Source organism: Ranitomeya imitator, chromosome 3, assembly GCF_032444005.1.
Source record: "Ranitomeya imitator isolate aRanImi1 chromosome 3, aRanImi1.pri, whole genome shotgun sequence".
In the NCBI taxonomy this organism is placed as follows: Eukaryota; Metazoa; Chordata; class Amphibia; order Anura; family Dendrobatidae; genus Ranitomeya; species Ranitomeya imitator.
In genome coordinates this window covers 176281825-176294800 of record NC_091284.1, presented here as the reverse complement: position 1 = coordinate 176294800, position 12976 = coordinate 176281825, and the positions used below count along the sequence as shown (strand labels likewise).

At 37.3% G+C, this 12976-nt stretch overlaps 1 protein-coding gene across 6 annotated transcripts in view; it reads right to left on the bottom strand.

Moving 5' to 3' along the window:
- Positions 1-2135: 2135 nt before the first annotated feature.
- Positions 2136-12976, bottom strand: part of USP9X (ubiquitin specific peptidase 9 X-linked) — a 241980-nt gene continuing 231139 nt past the window's right edge. For 3 of the 6 annotated variants that reach the window (XM_069761633.1, XM_069761631.1, XM_069761635.1), the window contains exons 40-45: positions 11831-12051; positions 11091-11179; positions 10826-10982; positions 10277-10489; positions 8495-8590; positions 2136-3822 (exon numbers count right to left, since the gene is read on the bottom strand). In XM_069761633.1, coding sequence (XP_069617734.1) covers positions 3688-3822; positions 8495-8590; positions 10277-10489; positions 10826-10982; positions 11091-11179; positions 11831-12051 — 911 coding nt within the window. In that variant the 3' untranslated portion in view covers positions 2136-3687. Of the gene's footprint in view, positions 3823-8494; positions 8591-10267; positions 10490-10825; positions 10983-11090; positions 11180-11830; positions 12052-12976 lie in introns of all 6 variants that reach the window. The other 3 variants (XM_069761629.1, XM_069761632.1, XM_069761630.1) reach the window with 1 other exon arrangement.

The following is a 12976-nucleotide window of genomic DNA, read 5'->3' as shown; positions in this document are numbered from 1 at the left end:
ACTTTTTAGACCTATTCCTGGTCATGTCCAAAAGACTGAAAATAAGCAAGTGAGAATGTGGCAAAATCTTTTGATAAATAAAATTACTGTAAAATCATTTGCGTACATGTTTCTAATAGTACTGTCCAGGCATAAGACCAGAGCTAGAGATACAAGGTATACCATATCTTTGTAGAAAACTATACGATCAATCTTCTTGGCTGGTCGCGCTTTATAACCTGCCTGCAATTTGAACACTTGACAGAATCCCTTTATTTGCTTGTGATTGAGGCCTCCAGCCAGTTTTTAAACATCAAATTAGTTTATATACAAGATAATTTGCTAAAATGGGCTGCAAAGCCAAATGAATTTGTCTGGCACGGCTTTAATTATAACAAAAGCAAATTAAATTTTATTTTGTTAACTTAGCAACATAACAGTTCTTAGGACGGACTGTTCAGTGTTTATTTTTAACGGAGCAACAGACTTCAGATGTAAAGAATGTCATTTTGTTGGGCATGATGCTGTGTATCATTTCCAAATGCACAATAAGCATTTAGATACACATTTCTACTGTACATGTAAAGCTTTTACAAACCATGAAGATCCCATATTTTGTGTGTGTTGGCGCAGCAGTGTGACAGGTGACAGTGCCATCTTGAACAGAAGTGGGAAAGCATTGAGATTTTGTATAGATATACACAAACAAAATACAAAAATATATTTGATGAGCTAGTCTATAAGATAAACCAAACTTCTTGTGAAGATTTATGACAACAGCACCAAATTATTTTTGTCCAACCTGCGCTGACCAGAGTATAGGCACAATTAACTTAACATATTGGAAGTAGGCATTTAAGAAGTCAAAAAGAGAACATCCATGAAAACCGTTGCAAAACGCAGCTTTTCACAGTAAAGAAGTATCCATATTGGCTTTACATTTCTCTACTACATTAAAAACATCTGGTAATGTATACATAAAAGGGAACCAGTCAGACATATACACATGGAAGTAGTGTATAGATGCATATCACCAATAAAATGTACCTTTTTTTGTAGTGATCCAACGTTCAAGTCATGAGAAATCTAGCATAGAATCCACACGCAAACTAGGCAGGACATGCACTTAATGTGAGTCGATGTATTTGCACACCCTGCTTGCACTTCAAAATTTGTATATGGCTTGTAAGCTAGATTTCTCGTGCACAATGGCCCTCTAAAAATATATATATATATATATATATATATATATATATATATATATATATATATATATATATATATATATATATATATATATATATATATACTTTTTTTTATTTATGAGAGATTAGCACTAGTGATGAGCGAGTGTACTCGTTACTCGAGACTTCCGTATTTTTTTAGTGCTCGGAGATTTCGATTTCCTTGCAGCAGCTGAATGATTTACATCTGTTAGCCAGCATAAGTAGATGTGGGGATTCCCTAGCAACCAGGCAACCCCCACATGTACTTATGCTGGCTAACAGATGTAAATCATTCAGCTGCGGCGATGAAAACTAAATCTCCGAGCACTTACAAATACTCGGAGGACACCCGAGCGTGCTCGGGAAATCTCGAGTAACGATTATATTCGCTCATCACTAATTAGCACCCACACAGCCATATCACTATTACAATTTGTAAAATGGTTTCCTTTAAGCATAGACTCCTATGGACCTATATTTTTATGGACATGTATGCCCCACTTTTGGTTGGAGTGGGAAGGTCAAAGTAAGTCTGCAGGACAGCTCATGTTAAGTTCTTGTTAGTAAAAATCTGTGTAACAGAAGATACGTATACACAAGCAATAGAATGGAAAGCAGAATGAGAAAACATTAGTTGGAAAAAAAATTACAGAAAATAAATATACCATAGGAAAAAAACAAAATAAGTTTCAATGCACCCACCCACCTTGCTTATTATATATTATTGCTATGAGTAGAGTCCAGGTTTATATATAGGTACATGTAATACACTAACCCGACAGGTAAATGTATAAAAGAACGCTATTGCAAATCTATTATATGGGATGATTGTTCTGAAAAAATAAATATAAATATATCGAACATAATATTCGGCACTGAACTATGATACAATTATGTTTGTGCAATAAGAAAAAAAAACACACAACAGGATTTCTTCTTAAATCAAATTCTATTTGTGAATTCAGCAAAATAATTTCTATAAAATAAAACAGCAAAATATTTAAATATTATAGGATGGGCTGTATCTGGTTTGCAGGGAGTATTTGGTTTTTAGACAGGTCCAAAAAAAAAATAAAAAATACACACATTCAAGTTACCAAATTTTTCGCTTAAATACAGTATTTACTGCTTTGCTTGAAGTTAGTAAAATATTTTTAGCTTGGAACTCGCGCTACCTCCAAAGAAACAAAAATGTGTATGACTAGCCAGTAGTTCTTATGTTCAGTCCCTGCTTTACGTTAAATATTTCTCATGGAGCCAATTAAGGACTACAAAACAAAAAAACTAATTTCAAGTAGAAATGTTGTACGCTGAGCAAATACCACCAATTTTTACCCAGGCAGTGGTATTCATAGAATGTCACAGGCCTTCACTTTATTGAGATGCAGTAGAAGGGAAAAGTGCCAGACAAGTGTCTTAAATAAGCTTTACCAAAAAGGAACAAAACAAGCACACAAAATACCATCTCTACTATGCTTCAGAGGTCCTGGCATAGTGATTATTTGCATATTTGATCTCCCCCATACCATCCTGTGTTAATTATTGAAACCTAAGTCTTATGTATCATATTCACAGGCAATTCTCAAATATTACAAATGGGCACATGTGCAATTTATCTCTAATTTCTCTGTCCACTTAATAATCGAGGTCTAAGAAAATACACACAACAAAAAAGAAAAAAAAAAAAGCCCTGAAGAGTGCAACTGTTTGTAGATCATGGCATTAGTCCTCATTATCCCTCCCAAACACCAATGTCTGGCTACACTAGCCTGATGTGAAGCCATGCTATATGTTACAGCAATAAGAATCTTCAAATATTTAAACTATTATGAGTATGGAGAAGGCAATGAAGGAACGCTAGAAACAAAGATGATCACTTATCCACATCCACTAGAAACATTTAAAGTTTACCATCCATCAACGTTGCTCAGAGGAAAACCATCTTGGTTGCCAGATGTTAACAATGAACTATTTCTGTGTTTTGGCGTGGAAAGGTTTTGCTTTTTATTTGCCGTCAAAATTCAACTGCCTTGAGGCAGAAAAAAAAAAATTCTCGTTGAGCAGAGCACATAGTTCAAGAAACTAAAGTTTAGTTTTTTTTCCCAGAGATTTTGTGTTTTCCTTTTTTTTTTCTTTTTTTTTTGTAAATCTGTATCTTGTCGAGCCCCAAATTAAAAGAAAAAAAAAAGTCTTGCTTAAGAATTAACAGTCAAACATTAATATACTATATACACCTTTGCCATTTACACATTAGCATCAGGCCTTTTATTACAAAAACACTATACACTTTCCACTGCAGGCGGGTTATATATTGACAGCAAGTTTCTGCAGATAAGACAGTGAATAGACTCTCCACTCCAAGTTGATTAGGAATAGTTTTTTTCTCTTCTAGTTTTAAATATTAGCCAGACACAAAGGAAGGTTGGACTGTAAGGCCTGGGTGCACAGTCTTGGAGGAGTTAAGTAAAATGACTAAGTTTCACTAATCTTTTGTCTGAATTAGGGGGGCTTCTTCACTGCCTTCAAATTCTTCTTGTGCTCGTTGGCCTGTCCTTTGAGGATTGTTCATGTGATGTGCTGCTGGGCCAGTATATGGTTGTCCATGCAAATGGTTATTCTAGAAAATGGTAAAAATTTATGGAAACAAAAAAGTTACAGGTTACATTTTTTTAAGCATACTTATACAAAAACAAAGTGCATACAATATACATACCTAACCGCTCTCCAAATTAAAAACAAAAAACAGCTTTAATCTAGACCACTACCTCTCTGCTCTATCGCAACCTCTACCAAGTTCAGATCCATTTAAACGGTTCTCGTAATCTCAAGTCAAGACATCGTAGAAAGTTGGGTTAGAACAAGGAAGGTAATATGCACCATCTCCTGAACAATTTGGGGAGTAACAGGTCTTGTGCGAAGATATCAGAGTATGTGTAGTTGCCATTAAAGAAGCACTCCAATAAAAGTTTTTATCCTCTTAATAAATTGCAGCCATTATCTTGCACTGTGTACTTACAATTGCTCATTTTGCCTTTCTACAAAGATAATTATTCTTTCCCATTCGGTCTATGACATTACAAGATTAAAACAGACTAGCTGAATCCTTCTAAGCTCTATGTAGAAACAGGAGGTCCATTTTCTCTGTATGAGTCCTAAGTCACTGCAGAAGTCCCTGGCAGAAAGAGGATCAGCAGCTGGGCCAGAAGTTTAAGAGGGGGATGACCCACACAGGGAAGAGAGACTTCCTGTTTCTACATAGAGCTTAGGATTCAGGTAGTCTATTGTGAGGTCTTAGACCTATTCAGTTAATTCTTTTATTTTCCACTAGATGGTGGCCCGATTCTAATGCACCGGGTATTCTAGAATATGTATGGAGTTTATTTATGAAGTTTTCAGCATAATGCAATTTATACACAGGATTCAGCCGGCCGCGACCAATTAGCGAAGCATGGTCCAAATTCCGCGCCAATTCGCAGGTGGACTGCGCCTGTCGCTGATTGTTCGCGGCCGATCGTGACCAATCAGTGAAGCCAGGGCCGGCTCCAGGTTTTTGAGGGCCCCGGGCGAAAAGTCTCAGTGCCGCCCCCCCCCCCCCCCCCCTCTCTTTAACACATACCACGATTCATGATGCACAGATACAGCAAAGAAATATAGCACAGCCAAGTAGCATACAGCCCACGTAGTATATAACAGCCCACGTAGTATATAACACAGCCCACGTAGTATATAGCCCAGCTACGTAGTATATAGCACAGAGATGTAATATATATATATATATATATATATATATATATATATATATATATATATATATATATATATATATATATATATATATATAGTATTTGGGCAGCACGGTGGCGCAGTGGTTAGCACAGCAGCCTTGCAGCGCTGGAGTCCTGGGTTCTAATCCCACTCAGGACAACATCAGCAAAGAGTTTGTATGTTCTCTCCGTGTTTGCGTGGGTTTCCTCCGGGCACTCCGGTTTCCTCCCACATTCCAAAGACATACTGATAGGGAATTTAGATTGTGAGCCCCACAGGGGACAGTGATGATAATGTGTGCAAACTGTAAAGCGCTGCGGAATATGTTAGCGCTATATAAAAATAAAGATTATTATTATTATTATATAACACTGCCCACGCAGTATCTAACACAGCCCACATAGTATATAGCACACACGTAGTATAATGCCCAGCCACGTAGTATATAGCACAGCCCACATAGTTTATAGCACAGAGATGTAGTATATAAACACAGCACACGTAGGCAGCATAAATAGTAAAAAGTTGGTCACACAGGGTTAATAGCAGCGTTAACGGACTGCGTTACACCGCGGCATAACGCGGTCCGTTAAGGCTGCCATTAACCCTGTGTGAGCGCTGACTGGAGGGGAGTATGGAGCGGGCGCTGGCTGCAGGGGAGTAGGGAGCGGCCATTTCGCCGCCGGACTGTGCCCATCGCTGATTGTTCGTGGCCGTTTTGCCGCGACCAATCAGTGACTTGGGGTTTCCGAGACAGACAGAGAAAGACGGAAGTGACCCTTAGACAATTATAGAGTAGATTAGAAGAACAAAATGAATTATAAGTACACAATGCTAAATATATTGCACTCACCATATTATAAAGAGGATAAAAACTTTGATAGAAGTGCTTCAAAGTAAAAGGTCAAAGAACTTGGGGGTCTAGTGCATAAAACAGCTAGATGGAATTTATATTCCACAATATTAAAAGGGTATCAGTTGTATCATACTTTTATACCTGGAAACACAGACACCTATGCAGTGGTATATGAAGGATTGTGAACATTTAGAATTTTCCATATTTCCACATAAAATTTGACATAAAACTACATCAGACTTTCACACAAGTCCTAAAAGTAGATAGAGAATAAAACAAAATGAAGACTTTTTTTAATTGAGGAAAGTGAGCCAATATCACATGTCTGAATGACCAAAGTGAAAGTTTTTTCAGTACCTGGCGTTACCTCATTATAGCAGGAATAACCATCTAAATGGGAAGCACTGAAGATGCTTTGCAGCACTGGGTTTCAGAGATCAAATCCCACCCAAGGACAACACCTGCAAGGAGTTTGTATGGGATTCAGTAGGTCTTTGGATTGTGAGTGCCAATGGGGACAGTGATGCCCATGTCTGAAAAGCACTGCGGAATTTGATGGGATATAAAACCAAAGCATAATAGTTATGAGGTACAAGTACTCGTTACACGAGATAGCAAAGGGTGCTCGGGTATGCAAAGTATCGCGGGTACTTGAGTGACATGTAGGGAGTTCCCCCAGCCACATGTTCCACGGCTGCTAAACAGCCACAGAGACCCAAGAACATGTCACTCAAGCACCTGCGATAATCTGCATACCCAAGCACCACAGGCAAACTCTAGTAACAAGCACTTGTGCTCATAACTAAAAATAAATAAATGTTTTCAGTAATTGATTAGTACAGAACATTAACTTTGGGGGAAATTTTAGCCCATTCATCTATACAAAACAGCTTGGACTATGTTCTGTTGTTTAAGTGCATGAAGCGAGCAGCTCATGGGAGAAAACCCACCAAAAATTTCTACAGGATTAAGGTCAGGACATTGACATGGCCATTCCAAAACTTTTAAAATTTTCCTTTAGTAGTCTGCTCACATTGGGTCACTGTCTTGCTGCATGATCTTCATGCCCCTGAGTTTCAGCTCAGGGGCAGATGTCCTGAATTTTTCAGCAATTGCCAGAGAAAATGTTAATTTATCGTTTCATCAATGAGGAAAGCAGTAATAGCAGATGCAGAAAAACTGGTCCAAACTATGATGTTACTACCATGGTGTCTCACAGATGAGGGTTTTTATGCTGCAGTGTAGGTTTACTTTTTTCTGTAAACATAATGCTTCTTACTTAAACCAAAAAGCTGTATTTTGGTCTCATCTGTCCACAGCCTTCCAGATGATATTCAGCAAATTACAGCCAGTATTCTTTTTGGAGTGTAATTGCTTTCTCCTTGCCACGCACACTATTGTAGTTCAGGGTCCTGATGGTGGACTCATGAACATTAATGTATATGGCCTTTAGCCGTTTAGAGGCTACTTTGGTTTCCTTTTGTGACTTTGGGATGATTAGACATCTTGATCTTAAATTGCTCTGTCTAATAACCACTCCTAGAGAGAGTAGTAACCGTCTTGAATTACCTCCATTTGTAAATAAATCTGTCTATGAATTGGCTGAGTCCAAACTTAAGAGATGTTTTGCAACCTTTTCTGGCCTAATGAACAACAGTTCTTCTGAGGTCCTCAGAAATCTCCTTTGTGGAACTGCATCATGGCATGTACAAACAGGTGTTAAATCCCTGTTCTTTAAACACCTGATTTGAAAACACCAGAAGGGTGACATCACATAATTGGAAGGTAAAATTAAAAATTTCACACACTTGCCACTCAGACGTGATATTGGTTCATTTTTCTGTATAGAAATATGACATTTTAATACTTCTGGGTCATTTATTTGATTTGGTTCTCCATCTCCAATTAGGACTTGTGTGGAAATACTGAAAATTCTGAAGGGACAAACTTTCGAGCACCACTGTAGATGCATTAACTAACTACACTTTCATATGGGTACACGATTTTGGGATATACTGGTTAATAAATTAACACTGCAAAACATGGGTGAGTTCTACCTTCAGAAAATTGAAGGCACTCATGTTAAAGGACAGTAAATCAGCTTTGTGTTATCACAGCAAAATCTTACAAATGTCAAACATTCATGCCAAAGCATCCAACACATGCACAGCAATAAACAATCCATACCCTATGTATTAGTATACATAATATCTACTTCAGTAGCACGAGCCTTTCACTTGCCTAATAGCAGGAGACTAAAAAGATGGACAAAGTAATTTATGGGACAGCCAGATGAACGCTAATAGTTGTGTGGTGCTTCAAATGCATATTTTTCTACAAACACACATTTCAATGTGATTTTGCCACATTTTTGTGATAAAGGTCAGTCTTACGGGAATATAACAAAGTATGTAAGTTGAATCTAAAGCATGACTGTAGGATGTGTCCAATCCTGCAGACCTAAAAATAATGTCAGAGGTCAGGAGATATTTTAATATCTTGTCATTTACAAACTTTAGTTCCATCCTTAAAAGCTAATTAGATGTTTACATTAGAATAAGCGGCTTGTTTCATTGAAACGTGACATCAAACACCAGGATGTACTATACCTGGGGTAGAACATCAGTAAAAAAAAAAAAAAAGAAAGAAATAGAAGTTCATCTTATACCTGCTGATACTGAGAACCGGGTGAATGGGGATACAATGGGGCATCTTCTGGAGGGGAGGACTCATGTTCCTCAGGAGCATCTTGGTCATCTGGCTCCTATAAAGTTTGCAAGAGTCGTATTTTACATATGAAAGTTTACAAACTTAGATTGAAAAGATTTTGGTTTATATATATTATGCTGCACCTTCTTCTGAAGCCCACTATATATTATGTTTTAATGAACCTTGTTTTCAATTCTCTAGCTGTACTTGCTTTCTTATATTGGGTCTTTTTTTTCCAATACCAGTATTGATTTTTAATGCATCATAAGTATATGAAAATATCAGAAAGCAGATGTCTGCAGCCAGAATAAGCCAAAAGGTGGGAACCACTGCAGATATATTAATGGCGTTAACAGGCTAAGTATTCCAATAAAATAACACAAAAAACATACGTGCCTGAATACCAAGGTGCCAAAATACAGATAGAAACTCAAAATGTCAAGTGTTATTGGTAGAAAGTTAGTAGAGTTAGTAGTACTTAATATAAACTCGAGAAGCTTTGCTGGATTCAGAAGTACTCATATTTCAAGCAAACATATTCCCTGGACTAAAGGGGGTAAGACTCTGTGCAGTTTATTTGGCAATAATATGGAGCTGCTTTCATTGTAGACCCATATTGTTAACATCAGCTTTGTACCACATTCTCAGAAATGAAGCCTGAGTCTTTGGCGTGAAACAAATTCCTTGGTAGTATTACTGTAGTCAAACTTTGCCTTAAACGCCAACCAGTATACTAAGTGCGTCCCCCTAAAAGGGAAGGAAGGGACATAGGACCACTTTATAAATGGGGTAACAGTATCCTGGTCAAAAAAGTAGCAATAGCATTCAGTTTTAACAGATGTCCTTAAAGTGTAATCGTTGTTTTAATTTTTATTTCATAAGTCAATAGTATGCATGAAAATAGGCAAAATTTGATTATTTCTAGATTGACCTTTCCCTCTCAATTCGTGGGTAAAATATGTAAAGCCCAAATTCAGTGAAGACAGATTTTCTCATTACTAAGATGGGATTTCAGATGATGCTTATAAGAGTCTATGGAGTGAGGACCTAGAGACAGACATTTTGTTGCAACTTCTCCTGAAATACCCTTATAACTTCTCCATTGTAGAGTGCCAGCAAAAAAAAAAAAAGACAAAAAAACAAAACTTTACATGTAAAATCTGTCATGATTTCACTACCTAAAAGTGCACACAATGTGGGAGACATTTAAAAACTGTTCAATAGCAAAGCTGGCTTGGTTGCCCATAGCAACCAATCAAAGCTCAGCTTTCACATCTCAATACTAATTGTAACTAAATATTCACAATAAAACATGTGAATGTTAAGAATCTTTTGGTTTCTTTGAACTTGTAAATATTTTTTTTTTTTGCCTGCACAGTACTTTTTATTATGAAAGATCAGTTTAGCAGGAAAAAAAATGTGCGGCTTTCTCTGATCAGAAACGTTGCAAAGTATCTTTTAATGTGTACTTTAGGATTTAACAACTCTCTAACCATGCTGAACAAATACAGCACAATTTTGACCCTGTACATGTGTCATGCTGACAAGGAACGAGACATGAATTAAAGGGCTGAAATGTTGCCTTCTTCACTTCAAGTCTAATTTAATATGAAATCTGCTGTTTGGGACCATTTTCTAATTAATTGAAGGATTAAACAAACGTTTAAGCTTTAGTTTCAAAATGTATTGCATCTAGTAGCAAAAGGATAAGGAATAAAAAAGTTTAGCTTACAACGATTACCTCTTCCGGACAGAGCTCACAGGCCTTCGCAAGAGTCATCCTAGCACTGTGGGACCTCTCTAAAAAGTAGCCATTTGAGGTTTCATTGCTTTGTACTGGTGGTGACCAGTTGTTGTAGGTATACTGAGGATTGCCAGTATAAGGTCGCCGCTCCAACTCATCTCCCAACCATTCCACTGCCCAAGTCCATTTTCTTTTCAAATCTCCATTACTCTAGAGTAGTGAAAAGAATGAGAACAAAAAAGTGTACAATAACAGTACATATACATTATAATGCTTTATGAATAGGGAAATAGTATTTCTCACCAATATATAGTCAGGATATAGATAGTAGATATCAGAAATAGATATGCATGTGTCATAATCCAAAGAGTTAAACATTTTTTTCGTTTTTAGTAACTACGTGTTCCCTTATACAACTTTAACTCTTTGTATTATGACACATGCATATCTTACTTTTGTACAGTTCCCCAAATGGAATAACAGTAAACGCATGTAACGTGGTTCATATTCCACGACCAGTTCTAGTAAATGACAAGTCCTCCTTACCTGCAGTATTTGGTAAGCGACAGAACAGTTACTGAAGAGAGCCACCATACACTTTATGCACTGATAAGCTCTCTTCTGATAGTGGTTCTTCGAGCGCTGGATGGTATCAAACAAACCATCTCTGTCATCCGGTATTCCTTTAAGTGCATTATGAATCCTAAAGACAGAAAAGGTCATCAGTGATGAGGTTCACAAAGCAAAAAAACAGATTAACAAGACGTTGTATTACTTAATATGGTCACAAACCCTTAATAAAGGAGCTCACCTATGGGTCTGCCAGGAGTCCTCAATCAACAAGATCTGGAGTAACAAATCCAAGTAGGGTCTAAGCTCATAGGTGTAAGAATATGCTACCTATAGAAGAGTTGGGGAAACGTTAGTCATAGGACAGATAACACCCTCTTACAAGACCTGAATAGCTGTTGACAAAGGGTTGATAGAAATATGAAAACCATCTACAGTCATGAGAAAAAGGAAGTACACTCAAGGACACCACAATGAACATTTTTGGCCTGTATCAGTATGCCTGATTTTAATATTTAATCATGTGTCCTAATGTAACAGAGACAGAGTGTAGACACAGGCTGAAGGACTGATCTACCTTGTAAACCAGGGGTGGGGAACCTTTATTCTGCCAAGGACCATTTAGATATTTATACTATCCTTTGGGTGCCATAAAAAGTGTGCGCTAACTCCACCTACAAAGTAAGGCTTGACGCTGGCACTGGTGTCAGGACGTAATCATTAACTGCAGGTGTCTCAGCATTCTGTAGTTAATGCTTCACTAAAGGTCAGTGGCTATTAAAACACACAAATGCCGGCCCAAGCACTGAGGTCCCCAGAAATCTGACTGGGGGGCTGGAGAGAAGGTCATTGGAGGCCATAAATGGATAGCGGACCTGAGTTTCCCCACCCCTGCTTTAACTTATTCGCCTAACAACCCATGCCTTAATCAAAGCGGCTCCAATCATTTCCCAGTGGTACATAAGGCCATTGGATTCTCACCTGCCACAGCAATTCACTAAGAACTGTGGAGGAGAACTGTGGATTCTCCCAGCAACAAAATCGTAGAAGTTTGATGGTCTCTTCAGAGTTACTGCAGTCCTCAATGATTTTCTTTACATAACTGGTTTTCACGAACAACAACTCTGCCACATTTTGCTGAAGTGGCATTATAGGCTGCGATAAATTAGGATCTCCATAGGGGTTGGAAAGTGGCGGATTACCTGGAATGGAATATAAAAGGCATATACATATTGTAGAATTTGTACTGACCTCTAAAGCATTCATTAATATAAAGGTTACTTACCAACAATTAAATATGAATTTACTCGTTATTCAAAAATTGTAATTTTTCACTAGAATCCTTTAATAAAACGGGTTTAGCGACATTGCCATTAGTAGTTATGGCGTCCCTAGTGTTCCTTTGATTCTCTCAGAACGTCCACCTAATTTGTCTGGTGCTGGCAAGATGCCGCTCCTTGTTCACCAATTCTTACTGGCTTCTTGTACAAATATTTATCGATCTTACACTATCGGTGTACAAGAGAGGCAAAAAGTGGTGCGACTTACTACTGAGCATGTGTGGCTACCAGCACTTATATTTGGATATCTTGTGAAACAAAAGAATACAAGTAGTGACATAAGTAACGATATAGATAAGAGCATTTTTTTTTGTTTATGGTTTTAATCCCTTAGTGACGGAGCCAAATTTTTGAAATCTGACCAGTGTCACTTTATGTTGTAATAACTCTGGAATGCTTCAACAAATCCCAGTGATTTTGAGATTGTTTTTTCGTGACACATTATACTTTATGATAATGGTAAATTTAGGTCAATATGTTTTGTGTTTACTTATAAAAAAATATCAAAGATTTGAGAAAAATGTTAAAAAATTTGTAATTTTCAAAATTTGAATGATTATCCCTTTAATCCAGATAGTCCCACCACACACAAACATTAATAAATAACATTTCCCACATGTCTGCTTTACATCAGTACCATTTGTAAAACGTTATTTTATTTTGTTAGCATTTTAGGAGGTATAAAAATGTAGCAGTAATTTTTCATTTTTTCAAGGAAATTTACAACATTTATTTTTTTAGGGACCTATCCATGTTTGCTTTAGGGGTCTCATATATTGGGAAACCC